The following is a 14880-nucleotide window of genomic DNA, read 5'->3' as shown; positions in this document are numbered from 1 at the left end:
AAATTTAAAAAACAGCTGCCCTGCCATCGGCTGAAGGTCCAGCTGAGCCTTAAGTATCTAGGTACGCAATTAATGTTATTGTTAAAATTGAAACAATTTGTTACAGAGAAATTAAAAATAATAATATAAATGATTTATACCTTGTATTGAAAATATATTTATGAACAATTATTGAAAATATACCATGGAAGGATTGTGTTCATTACAAAGCTAAATAATAAAGTTTCCAAACAATGGTGATACTGTAGCAATTTCTCATAGTAATCATCTTATTTTAAAATGATGAGTTTAGAAATCTACTTAGTAAATTGCTATCTCAAAAATTTTGGCAAATTAAATACTAATATAGTGTGCTATTCATAGAAAATAAATGTTAATAAATAAATAATTAAATCCATGTGGATAAAACTGTATATTTATCTTTAATTGCAATTTTCACTATACCTAAGAATGTTTGTATAAACAAGAGCACTAATATGGCACCTCTTCTTTGTTTATACAGGTATAAAAGTGGGCAGCATAATCTTACAGAATTTATTGGTGTTGAACCATCAAAGAAAAGAAAACGAAGGACATCTTTTACACCACAAGCTCTAGAAGTATTGAATGCACATTTTGAAAGGAATACGCATCCATCAGGTATACAAAACTTTCCTTTAGTGCTAAGAATAGATAACATTATTCACACTGCATGTGAAGGAAATTTATTGTTAATTATTTTTGACATTCCAATGTGATTATTTTTCATGTAGCTTGTTTTAATGAGCCAAAAGTATATTTCCACAGAACTAAAATTGGGTATTGCAAGGACCATATAGCTCTCTCTAATACTCATGCATGAAATAACTAGAAGATACTTGCAGGTTTAGAACGAAAGTTTGGCTCGCCAACTCTGAAAAATTACACATCTTATTTTACATGGTTGTATTGGGAGGTCATGACTTCATGTTAAATGCAATCAAGTTCTGGCATGTGGTCATCCACTGTAGATAAAAGAAACAGTCTGAAAACTTTAAATATGCACAGATGAAAGATTCACACCAACACATATCTGTCTGTGTTCCTACTAATCCCAAATGCCTGGTAGGACTGACCATGTCAGTTACAACAGGTGTAATATGTATCAACAGTATTCAAAAGCAATTATTACACAAATTTTCAACTTTTATCAGAAAGTGAACTGTCTAACATAAAATCATATTGTAATAAACATTAAATCATAGTGTGAGGATCTGCAGGACCATCACAACAGTAAACTAAAAGGTGGCTAGAAGTTGAAAGGATGATGGATGTCCTGCCTTTGTATCATGTGCACTATACAAGTTAATAATAATAATAATAATAGTAATAATAATAAAATCGTCTTTATTGGAGCGGGCATGTTTCGGCCTCTAGGGCCGTTCTTACAACAGACCCTTGTCTGAAAGATTAATACAATGGAATAAAGAGTATACATTGAGAGAGAAAGAAAAACGTAAAAAGGATTACATATCAATACAAATAAGAACAAGTATATATATATATATATATATATATATATATATAGGTATATACGCATATATGTATAGATAATAAAAAGGTAAAGGTAAAGTGCTCCCCTGTGCTTAGCACCACGCCATGAAGGCGTATAGGGGGTGTGGGGGTAACGCCCCACACTTTCTTGATCCGGTCGTGAGTGGGGGTGATGTGATCAGCATCATGCCCCTGACTGCCTTTACCCCCCAGGGTTTCCCCCAGGTACCCATGTTATTCGACGCTGGGTGGGCGCCGGGGCCGCTTCCTACGTTAGAAAAGTTCCCGGATTTGAACCGGCTGGGGATCGAACCCGGGACCTTTAGCATGTATAGATAATGAAAAAGAAAAACAGATTTACCTATAAATTGTTGAACATAAGGGTAACAGTTTCATAGATCGGAGACACATTAAAATCGCATATTTTGTGTTTCGCATGGTTCGTACTTACCAATTGTGTATTGCAGAACATAGTTCAAGGTGCCATTATGCTTTTTACACAAAAACAAATGCAATTTTTCACATTTCGAGTGCTTTTTTTTATTATTCCTTTCTTCGCTTCTAGAACACACAGTATGGCGGGCACATCTTGACTCACGTTGTGGTTATGCAGTGTTTCAACCTTCTTCACCGAAAAATACCTACTATAGTGGAACCACGAGCAAAACAACCTGCGCAGACCCGCGAGTCATGTGCACCGTACCCCCGCGAGTAGGGGAGGGGGAGAGTTTACCATGCTTCCTTATGGTCCGAGGTGGAGGGAAGAAGGGAAAGTTGCGCGGGGACTTCTCGTCCCAAGGTTTTTTTCCTTGTGGTCGATCTATATCATGTTCGTCACCGATGGAAATTATACATTATGCACGGGTAGCTGATGGATAGCCCCACGAACCATACATGGATAGCCCCACAAACCATTTCCGATAAGGTTAGGTTAGGTTTGGTTGGGTTAAGCAAGCATACTAAAACAAAAAAGGGGGTTGAAACACTGACAGGGGCTGACATCATCAAACATACGCAGCATCCGGTTGTCGTAGGGCAAGCAAATGAATGCAATGACAATTGTGCTTCGCTGAGATATTTCTCTTGAAAAATACATGATTTCCCGGTCAAATACATATATTCCAGATGAAAGAAAATACCTCGACGAACGTTGTAAACCTTGAAAAAACTCATTTCCGTAAGTAGTTTCTTATGTAAAATTGAAGAAATGTGTCTCCGATGTATGAAACTGTTACCGAACATAAGTATCTAATGTTTTTGTTTTTTTTAGTACATATATATATATACAAATGATGAAGGAGACAGTAAACACTTACCACACGAAGAAAAATAATTCTATATTTCGCGATATATGTCGCATTTTCAAAGTAGAAGATAGATAGATCGGCGTCACATGGAGTAGAGGCACAGAATACTGACTGTAGCATCTCTACGGTCAGTGTTGCCAGAAACAGTTGATAGAGAACAAAAGTACTTTAACCAGTGTTTGCTGTAAGATGGGTGGGTAGTTTCAGGGAGGAGAGGAAAGGGTTACTGGTTGGCTAGGTTGAGTCTGGGGGGGTATAGTGGCATGCATGCCTGCTATATAGGCCCTTTCCCATCGCCTGTGGAAAGATGTGTCAGAGTGGGGGGTAAAAGATGGATGATGGCAACACGGGAACAGTTATTGAAGGTGGTGTTATGGCTGTTGATGTGGATGGCAACTGTGAAATCGGAGTTTTGGGTGGAGGAACGGTGATTATTGATCCTTAGGTTCAAGTGGGTGGAGGTTTTGCCTAAGTAGAAGTTGTTGCAGATTTGGCAGATGAGGGTGTAAATCAGGTTGGATAAGTGGCAGGTGCCCTTAGGGTGAAGGGTGTTTGTATGTTGGTGAGCGTGGAGGGGTAGCCACGGTTGGTTAGGGGTTGGTGCAGCTGTAGGTTGTAGTTTTGGCGGGATGAGGGGGATGAGTTGAGGCCCTGGTCTCTGAGAGTAAACAAATCACTAGAGCCACCTCCCACAACCGCACCAAACAACCCAAAACCAACCCTCCTACTCTGATCACCCCCACATTATGAAAATCAGACATACCCTCCACTCCCACCTCCCCATCCTGCACAGTGATCCTGACACCAGGGACATCTTTCGGGATAAACCAAGGGTCGTCTTCAGCCCCCCCCCCCAACCTTCAAAACATCTTGGTCCGAAACACTCCCACCCCTTCCACACCACTCCCCCCAGCTCACAGGTGCAACAAACCCAGATGCAAGACCTGCCCCATACTTATCACCTCCCCCACCCTTCTGATCCCCACAGTGGCAGGTGAGTTCACCCTTCACCCTAAGGGCACCTGCCACTCATCCAACCTGATTTACACCCTCATCTGCCAAATCTGCAGCAACTTCTACTTAGGCAATACCTCCACCCACTTGAACCTAAGGATCAATAATCACCATTCCTCCACCCAAAACTCCGATTTCACAGTTGCCATCCACATCAACAGCCATAACACCACCTTCAATAACTGTTTCCGTGTTGCCATCATTCATCTTTTACCCCCCCCCCCCCCCCACTCTGGCACATCTTTCCGCAGGCAATGGGAAAGGGCCTATATAGCAGGCATGCACACCACTATACCCCCCGGACTCAACCTAGCCAACCAGTAACCCTTTCCTCTCCTCCCCAAAACTACCCACCCACCTTACAGTAAATACTGGTTAAAGTACTTTTTGTTCTCCATCAATTGTTTCTGGCAACACTGACCGTAGAGACATGTATTAACATGTTTGTTAATACTTCCTTGGAGGCTACGCCCTTTTTTGCAACAAAATGAGCTGTGCATTACAACGTGATGAAGACAAGACCTGATAATGTCATCCTATGTCCTTTTCCATTATAGCTGTACAACAAATTCTTTAATAATACCTCTGCAACTCCATTTATATAAAAATGTATATTATGAAGTTTTTGTGTTTTTTTGTTTTTTAGGAGCAGAAATTACAGCTCTTGCACAGCAACTCGGGTATGAAAGAGAAGTGATCAGAATATGGTTTTGTAATAAAAGACAAGCACTTAAGAACACAGTGAGGATGATGTCTAAAAGTGTTGCATAGAATGTGAGTACTTTAATGCTTTGTATTTTTTTAGTAACAAATTAACAATTACTATTGTTATTATTCACAGGTGCATGACTTAAAGAAGGGCTGTTGAAAAATGTGACATATGTGCAACAATCTTCAAATTCTCTGTGCATATACCGTGCGTCCATTTCGATCTTCAGCCGAGAGATCGGGAGAAGCGTGGCGGGCGGCGCTGACGGAGATGCCGACATTTGCGGCCTGTAATGCCCACTTATTTTTATGGACATATGCAGACATTTATATAAATATTGCAAAACGAGCACTAACCTGCGTTATAAGAGTTGTTCAAACTGATATCCACCAAGTGCCAAGTGTGTAGACTTTTGGGGAGAATACGTTGAATAGCCTGAAACTTTCGTGCCTGTAGCTAAAGTCCTTCTGGGTCGGGTCGAGAACTTATCAGCCCCCCTCGTAACGTGAACCTTGCAGCTGGCATTCCAATCCTCTCACTGACACAACACACATACACACTGCAATAACACAAACAAGTAACGGCAAGTAACCAATAATAACACTCTTGCGCACAGTACGAAATTAACACGCTCTTGGTTTACATCTGCTCGCCACTATATTCACAGCTCTGTAGCGAAGGAACAAAAAACTCTAGCTCGGAGATTTTGGATTGCACGGAAGCTCACGAACACCATTGACTTTTAACGGTTTTGTCTACAGCGTAATCTTGATACAGTGTTGCACATTCGAAACCTCCAAACGATCCCCATCGGCACAAAACTCTTTCAAGGATATAAACTTAAGCAGGACGTTACTGGTCAAAACTATGATTAAAATGTTTTATTATCTGTGGCTCTTAACATCGTTTCTAAAGCGTATTTTTTTTGTGTATATAAGGGCAGAACTTGGATGAATTACAGATGATAAATTATAACACAGGTTAGTGCTCGTTTTGCAATATTTATATAAATGTCTGCATATGTCCATAAAAATAAGCGGGCATTACAGGCCGCAAATGTCGGCATCTCCGCCAGCGCTGCCCGCCATGCTTCTCCCGATCTCTCGGCTGAAGATCGAAATGGATGCACTGTATAACATACATACGTAGTAGGTTCTTTGATTGGTTGATTGAATTTGGTTTATTTTACTTCGTTTTCTGACACTTTTATCTAATCACAAAGATGAGGATGAGTGATGATATGATGAAATTGAAGAAGGAACACTTACAAAGAACACCCATGCCCAGACTGGGATTTCAACCCAGCATTGTAGCATGCCATGCTAACCACTCTGCCACATAGGTTGGCATTAGTAGATTGATAAAAGTGATTAAGAGGAAATCCAGTCAGATCAGATAAATGGAACATTCATAACAGTTATATATAGAAAGAAAAATCTGCATCTGCCTTATCTCAGCCGCTCAGTAGATTTTACAGTTAGGAATGTCAAAGTAATTAAACAAAAATTGAAAAATATAACATTAACACCTGTAATGATCCAATTGAAAGCCAATATGGTTGTTACAACCCAGAAGTTTCCATGACTATTAATAATAATGTATGAACAATTTTGAAGCAACCAGTGAATAATTATAAAAAAGCATATTTTTAGAATGTTTGCAAATACAGAAACTGGTAATAAATTAAATTTTTGGTCAAGAGATTAATATGGTTCCAAATTTCCTGTTATGCTACAGAATGAAAACATCTTTTGTAAAATGGATTAGTGATAATTTTAGTGATTATTCTCTTAATCCACTGCCTAATTTCTTCAAGAAGATAGCATACTGTCAGTATGTTAAACAAATCTCAGAATTAATATTAAAAAATCTAGGTCTTATTTAACCCACTGTTTATGTAATCAAAAGGTGGAGATTACTAAATTTATGAAAATGGGGAAAACACTGAATGCCAGTGTTTTATTTATTTAGTTGCCTATTAACTTTTAAAATCTGCAACTTACAATGTCCGCAGAGAGGTTTGCCCACAGATGTACCTTAAGACTATTATGTCATGTAAACCATAGAACTGAGTAAATAGTGAATGAATATAAGTTACTTTGTTGATCAGAACCTTGATTCAGTGTGAAGTTGTCGAAGAGTTTAATTATCTGCATTCATAGTGACAATAATGACACACAAGTATCTGAAACTGATAGCTTAGAGCCAACCCCAAAAGTCATCACATTCCCTTCAGAAATTTATTTTGCAAGGGCAAGCTACATTAATTTTTCTTTTATGATTATACAAATGATAATAAAGTGACAAAATAGCATTCACAAAATTATCAGCAATTTTATTGATAAAACAATATGCAATTGTAAAGCTTTCAAATCGTGCTGAGAAAAGCATATAGCATTTAGGTTATTATTTAAGTTGTTTTTTTTTAATATAAAATGTGCCAACTTATACTCCCTTATCCTTATCCTCTTATTTTGTAAATAAGAAATTTCAGAGTCAATTCATCCTGCTACTACCTTATTTTTTATAGGAACAAATGTGAGAATCTGTTTTGGATGTTGAAAACACCCATGAAAATTAGTACAAGTATTCCTGAAGAAGAATCAAGTGATCAAATATGCTGTGGATTTATAAAAACTTTTAAAAAGGAACATGGCCACAACATTCTAAGTTTCATAAGTGCGTGCTCATGTTTGTGTGACTGCATGGAAGGGAGTGTGAGTGTAAATTTTGTTGTATACTACTCTATCAAGTTGCATTCTATTCTCTCGAACAAATGTTGCTTTCCCACTTATATGTGATTCTTCTGAAAATATATTTATTTTTTACATGTTAAAAAGGGCATGATTTGTTCAGTTCTGTTGTGTAAGTAATCAAATCAACATGATGTTCTTCTCAATCTGTGCAGGGTAGAAACAGAGGATGTGTGTAATACATAAATGCAAAGTAAACAAACGTTTTAATATTGTTGTATTTTTTGCACTCTTCTACTGTAATGTTTCTCAGAGATAGAATATAAACTGAATTCTTACCTCTCACTTCATGGTTTAATAGCATTAAATAGACTTTTTTATATAAAAAAAGGTAAAAAGGTAAAGTGTTCCCCTGTGCATAGCACCACGCCATGAAGGCGTATAGGGGGTGTGGGGGTAACGCCCCACACTTTCTTGATCCGGTCGTGAGTGGGGGTGATGTGATCAGCATCACGCCCCTGACCGCCTTTACCCCCCAGGGTTTCCCCCATGTTATTCGATGCTGGGTAGGCGCCGGGGCCGCTTCCGCTTTTTTATATTGAAGGTTTAAATTAACTTACCAACATACAAGTACTGGAATGTTTATGTAATGATAAAGCATTTGGGTTCCCACAATCCAAAATTAGCATCTTATACGAATTAAAAATTATACAAGTTTGGAAGCTCATTGATAATTGTGTGTGATGTATATGTTGTATAAATGCTAAGCAAAATGTCTTACATGGATCTTTACTATGCACCGACAGAAAAAAAGCAGGTCATGCACAGCAGATGCAGTATGGAATAGCTGCTCTGTGTGAGTTATGAATCAAAAGCATATCCCATATTGTAGGATACTCAGGAAACTTATTTATTGTATCTGTTATAACCCAGCATTTTATTTTTCACTCATTCCTGTTGCATACCAGTTCGCTTTTCCAAGATATTAAAAAGGAAGGAAATAGAGAACCACTCAGTCAAATATCTACTTCCATGCATTCCATTTTACCAGTAACTCCCATAGCTACGTTATCTGCTGGATATATCAGCTAGACTATAGTAAATTGATAAAATTGGCACCATTGGCCACAGAGGTACATATTGCTAAAGAATTCTTCATACCAGACAAATTGCATGTATGTATTGATTGACTGATTGGTTTCCTTTATTTTACTTCACTTTTTGTGCCACTTTTGGATAATTTGCGAAGATGGGGATGAGTTATGATATGATGAAAATGATGAATGGACACTCACAAACATCCATGCCCAGACCTGGATTCGAACACCCCTGGTGTCGTAGTGCATTGTGATAACCACTCTGCCATGGGGGCCGGCACATGTATGTATTGTTTGATTTCACACTGATTTAATCTTCGATGATGTTCTTGCATAATTAGCAGATTTGTTTTATATGATTGGTATTGAGCAATATTTTGTACACTTTCACAAATTTCATAGAGAATTACAAATAAGCTTTTGAATCATACACTTAATTACATTGTTTGCTCTTCTCTGTATTTGTAATGTCTGTGGTAGTCAGGATTTTACTTCCTTCCACCTTCCTTAAATTATCACTTAGTAATACTCACAGCTCTTGACCATAATTTAAAATAGATCCAGATTATCTGCATAAAATGTATAGAAAAGGTATCACTTGAACTGAGCAGGCTTGAATTCAAAATAACAATCTAAGAAGTCAATATGTTCTTCATCTCTGCAGAATTTGGTTAAGCACATCATCTTATTTTCTGGATGTAGATAGCCTTCATTTGGGTTACCAAACTTCTATATTATGAACACAAAATAGAACACAATTTGCAAACTTTCATTTGCTTTATTTACATATAAATATGTAATTTCCTTCCATAAAAGTTTTTGCAAGCTTTTTTGGTATAAAAGATTTTCAGTTCTTGAAATTTTGAATGTCAATATACAAATAAATAAAAATCAAATTGAGAGGTGTGCAGTTCTTTTTATATTTCTTCTTTGTATTACTCTTAATTGTTCTATATCTCAATGTGAGATTTCTGTTCTCTTTTTTATACAAATACTTTGTGACAAAATTATTGTTGATACTTTGTATTTTTCATCACATAACTGTCTTTCAAATGTAACTGTAAAAGAAATAACACAATTTATGGTGTAAGTATTCATTGGAATATAACTCAGGTGTACTAAGTAATTTTTCAAGTGTATATTTTTTTCTTGAGTGAACAAGAAATGACGATTAAAAATATATTACAAGTGAAAATAGAAGGAGGGCCAACTAGAACATTTTACTTATTTTTGTTCCTAAACAATTCTAAAAGTACATAAAAAATTCCTATTTAATTGATGAGCAAAACAGTGGTTTGAAAGATATTTTCCTCTGACCGATAATATCATGACCGATAATGCACTCGTATTATTTAAAAATCACAGATACACACATTAGCAAAAGTTTAATATAGACAAAAATCCTAAAATGAAGAGCTGTGAATGAATGTGATGATATGGATGTTTGTTTGTGTCTAACAGTATTTGCTTTGTAATCAGAATTTAGTTTCTCATACTCTCTTCAATTTAAATTTTATTTTTGTATTCTTTTTCTAGTGTATGAATTTACTTAAGTGTAATATACAGAATATGAATATTTTTAGCACTTTCAAAAGCATAATTTCAGCAATTATTTTTTTCAGTTATAATACATTCACTTGTTATCTCTCAAATGACTTTTCCTTATGTTTAATGTACCTGTAAAAACTGCCATTTTATTAGCAACACGGCCATGTTTGTTTTCTCATTTGTTTTATCTTCTTAGTTCTTCCTATCACTTCATGTGATAGGGAAATTTGGGAATTTATATTCCCATAATGAAACCAAAGTTCCTATTCAATTTTTATAATTAAAGATGAATGTATTAAAGTATATATATATAAATATTATAAATATATATATTTCATAACTTGCAATGTAAGTTTCTGCTATAAAAAATATAGACTAGTCTGTTGTGTGTAGAAATTTAATGATGTAAATTGTCTTTGAATGTCAGAAATAAATAATATTGATTGAAACAATGTATTGTTGTTCCTTGTGGGCATCATAGTTGGTTTTCCCTTGTTATCAGGGATGTGGGGTGGCCTCAGCCTTTAGAGTAGCAACAGATTAATGAATGAATGACTCACTCACTCCCTTTTTTTAAAAATAAAAATTACGTCTTCGTATAGCAGTTTTTAAGCAGCTATTATATTCCTCATGCAAATGAAATGTAACATGAAAAACGTTTAGAAAATGTTTCAAAGTTTCTTTATGTCTGGTCATTTGTTTTTTTAGATAACAATTAACATTTTTATTGAAAAGTATGTATTTACATTAAGAGACCAACCGAACAGTTTTATGCTGGCCTCAGTAGCCGAGCGTGTTGGGTGGTCGACTCAACTCGCTTTGATCCAGAGGTCTCGGGTTCGAGTCCCGTCGAGGGCATGGGTGTGTTTAATGTCCCAAACAGACATGTGATGGGTTGAAAATAACGAATATTTAACAGTTTTATTTAATTATTTACATAAATGCTAACACAAATCGCAGGAAAATAGTTTTACTTGTTTGTTCTTGCTACAATAGTTTACTTTTAAATTTTAATTTTGCAATAATAAAAAAATAGCATGTTCACTAAGATATAAAGTGACATACACAACAAAAACATATGAACATGATTTAAAAATAAAGCAAAAGTTGCTCTACGCAGCGGTTATTTTTTATGAACTCATCAACGTGCGGTTTCAGGTCCAAATTATCAAGCACAGTTTGATGTATGTGGAGTACCGCCAAGCTGCTTAGTCTCTTCTGCATCATTGTAGATCTCAAATATGTCTTTAGTCGGCTAATAGCACTGAATGGCCTTTCGGCTGTGGCTGTCGTCACTGGCTCAGTGCGGTGGACCATCATGAATTTGGCTCCTGGAGGGTGGTGTCTTCCAAAAGAAACTTCCTTATGTCACGCATGGTAGTTAGAACCACTTTCTTCTGTTTGGCGATATCACCAAGCATGGACATGTGTAAGGAGAGACTGTCGGCATCCAAATCTCGCGTTTGCTGAAAGTTTGTTGTGCAACTGTTCACAGGTGATATGAAGTCTTTCTCTACGGCTGTTTCTTTTTGTAGTCCTATACATTCATGTCCTTGTTTAACACATGATTTTGCTGTGTCACACACGTCAGTGTATATTGATTTCTAATACTATTTTGGAGTGTAGAAATTGTGATGTTTGGTAGCATCAGGATTTTCAAGTCTCTTAGGGACAATCCTGCCGGGGCAATTCTGGCTCATCAACGAGGCTTGATTTGCCCTCTGTGCATTTCAGCCAGAACTACTCAAAACCCATTCGCTTTTCTTGAAAGATGTCAGTCAAGTATTTTAGTTTTGATTCCACTTCTGTAGCACCAATGCGTGGAGACTGAATCTTACAGTTTACCTCTTCTATTGGACCCACCACATGGCAGTAGAGGGAGAGAAAGAAAAATGTCTTGAAGTGAAGCATTGTCTCCAGGTATCCAGCACATTTTAATGCTGCGTAAGTAGAATCTTCTTCAGAAAATTTCTCAAGAAATTTGAGAAGGTTTTCATAGTTCCTTAAGATCTGTTGCATACTGGAGGCTCTCAACGTCCACCGACGAGGGCAAAGTGGACGCAGTCCAGTATGGCCAGCCTTCTCATTCACATCAATAATATTCGTAAATATTTGCATTATTTTAGGGGATTCCCAAACAGTCTTTAACAAGTTGTTAGCTAAATTCATTATGTGTCTGATTAATATATGTAAAATAGTAAATAATATTTATATACTTAGTATATAGTAATAAGTCATGTGTTTTGCTGTCTCCGGTCATAGCCCCCCCCCCAAAGTTGATGGTTTAGCGGTCTGAGCCCCCCCAAAGTTGATGGTCTAGAACATTTGAAATGTGTATTTAAAGTTAAGTTCATGTGGCACAATTCAGAGTAAACTTTACAAGAGAAGCAAAATAATACATTAGATCCTCTTAAGCAAAATTATTTGGGGGGCTCTGCCCCCACATCATTAACATTGGGGGGGGGCTTAAGCCCCCCTAAGCCCATGGCGTCGGCGCCTATGTGCATCATGCATACCCCCCTCCTCCTCATCCTGGTTACACACACACACAAATACATAGATTGCAGTGGTGTTTCAATACAGATGAAAGAATTTAGCTAGTTCATGTATCAGTATGAATCCTCTATGAATCAGAATTATAATTTTTGTTGTAAGCCCAGTACTATTCACAGATAGGCTAATCAAGACTGCACCTACAGTTTAAAGTGGGATTTGAATCAGTATGTGCCTCCACCAGGTGTATAACCTTGAAGCCCTTAATTTCAAAGAAAACAATTTTTTTAAAGGATTAGATGTAATATCCTATTCTCTAATTTTACTTAGTATTTGAATTATTTTTTATACTTTATTATTTTCTTCAATACACAATTTTTGCACTTGGGAAATTTAATTTCTTTCATAAAATTGTGTTTTTCGTGCATATTTGTTCTTGTTAGCAAATTTGTAATTATAATTGGTTCTTTTTTTTTCTATTATGGATGAACATTCCTATACTGTACATCTTCATAATATCATTGAACTTGGTATTACACATATAAACTGTGTTAGAGAAGATTGTTATCCACATATTTCTTTCAAATTTTCTTACCTTACTGGCCTTTCTTTGGCACTTCTGGCAACCGTGCGCATCCATACTTTATGGGTCCGATCACTGCGTTTGTGTGCTCACTTCCGATTTTAATTCAGGACTAACATCACCGATGTACACATCCAAGTAAAATAGGATATGTGATAACTCTACATAAGAGTGTAACTAACTAACTCTCTAGCCTTTTTAAACTTGAAGGTTCATGGCGCAGCCTTCCAACTGTGCCTATCCTGAGCAAGATCTATATACTCTTTTCTATCCCTACCAATTTCCTTTAGGTCCATCTCAACATTATCCCTCCATCTTCGTCTTGGTCTTCCTACTGGTCTCTTACCATCAGGTTTCCCAACAAGAATCCTGTATACTCTTCTTTCCTCATATATAAAAATTCATAACGTATAGTGTGGCATTATTACACTGCAGAAAAGCACCAGTAATACAAAAACTAAAACAAAACATTCTAGACACTTGAACACCTTAGTACTTCACAAAACATGTGCAAACTGGACACCAGCTATGTGGATACTGAAGCACCGACACTTCCAGTGCCAAGGTCAACGTACAACTGTGGATCTAACTGCATGAATGTATAAAAGATTAGGTCTCACCATTGCAATTAAGCAAATAGAAAGAGATTAAGTAAAGAAATATACATGCTAAATAACCAATTTTTTTTGGTTATTTAGCATGTCTATTTCTTTACTTAATTTCCTTTTAGACTTATACTTTGGGTGACTAAAAATCTTGTCCGATTGCACTTTAGTAGCTATTGATCTTCTTCACACATTTGCTGCACTTGTGCATAATACTCACATGCAAACACCGTAGGCATACTGAAGGGGCATTATGGGACCCCTTCAGACTTAATTTTCTTGAATAGATAGCCATTCAATTATTTTGCCACATTTTCCTACCAATAGTGACAATCAATACTTTTGCAGAAGCCAGACCTTTTGCAATCTTTTCTGGTTGTGTTGTTTCTCATATGCATGCAAGCACACATGCACAGTCATGCAAGAAATTAAAAAAAAAACTCATTGAAAACAATAAATACATCAAGAAAGGCATTCTGTTCAAATTCAGAGAACAACATGAAAGTTTGTTTGTGATGGTCTTTCATCACTTCCACATGTTTGTTACCCATTTTTATCATCGCAATTAAAGTTCAAAAGCCAGAAAAGTGATGTGAAATGACAAACATTCAAATTAGCACAGCGAGAGAACTAAAAAGAGATTTTGTGTAATTTTCCCCTTTTACAGATTTTCACTAGAACATTATTCCATTATTTCACTGCAGACAAAGTGCAATCCATGCAGAACACAAACTTTTAGATGTCCGTGATAAAGTTCTATATGTCTATCCAAGGGACATCCAAAGGATACCTGCAAAGGTATATCTTCCTTTCATGGATATTATGTGGATCATTTTTGGATATGTTTTGGACACCAGTGTTTCTTGATTTGTGTGAATGTGATTTTAATCTGGTCGTTTTTATTTGATTTTGGATAAGAAAAGGGTTAGAATTCGACCCAGGGGCATAACATACAGGCCTGCAGGGCATGCAATTCAGACGGGCCCGAAAAAGAGTACAAATTATTTTCATATTTTCATGAGCAAATTTTTACGATTAACTTGCTTGGACATTTTTACCCATTTCATCTTTTCATGAACAACACACACTTTTTTCTGTTTTTTTTTTCTTTTCTCTTTGACTTCTATCCCACATTTTAATCTGTTGACAAGAAAGCACAAACATTTCCTCCCCAACTCTAGAGAGTAATCATATTTTTTTTTTTTTGTTTTGTTTCTTCTGTGACAATTATTACTTTTGCAAAGACTCGAAAGTTAACAATTAGGATAACGAAAAGTGTATGTCTCATTTCATAGCCAGACTGAAGCATTCTTTGTTGC

General features: G+C 36.4%; 1 protein-coding gene across 4 annotated transcripts in view; it reads left to right on the top strand.

The window, feature by feature from the left end:
* The window catches only part of pdm3 (POU-domain protein pdm3), a 233417-nt gene extending 225696 nt beyond the window's left edge, over nt 1-7721 (top strand). For all 4 annotated transcript variants that reach the window (XM_083120397.1, XM_083120398.1, XM_083120400.1 and 1 more), the window contains 3 exons: nt 503-639; nt 4480-4607; nt 7073-7721. In XM_083120397.1, coding sequence (XP_082976523.1) covers nt 503-639; nt 4480-4604 — 262 coding nt within the window. In that variant the 3' untranslated portion in view covers nt 4605-4607; nt 7073-7721. The remainder of the gene's footprint in view (nt 1-502; nt 640-4479; nt 4608-7072) is intronic.
* The last annotated feature ends 7159 nt before the right edge of the window (nt 7722-14880 follow it).

This window comes from Lepisma saccharinum, chromosome 4, assembly GCF_977018435.1.
Source record: "Lepisma saccharinum chromosome 4, izLepSacc3.1, whole genome shotgun sequence".
Lineage (NCBI taxonomy): Eukaryota > Metazoa > Arthropoda > Insecta > Zygentoma > Lepismatidae > Lepisma > Lepisma saccharinum.
The sequence above is the reverse complement of the archived record's forward strand: the minus strand, read 5'-3'. Positions and strand labels throughout refer to the sequence as shown.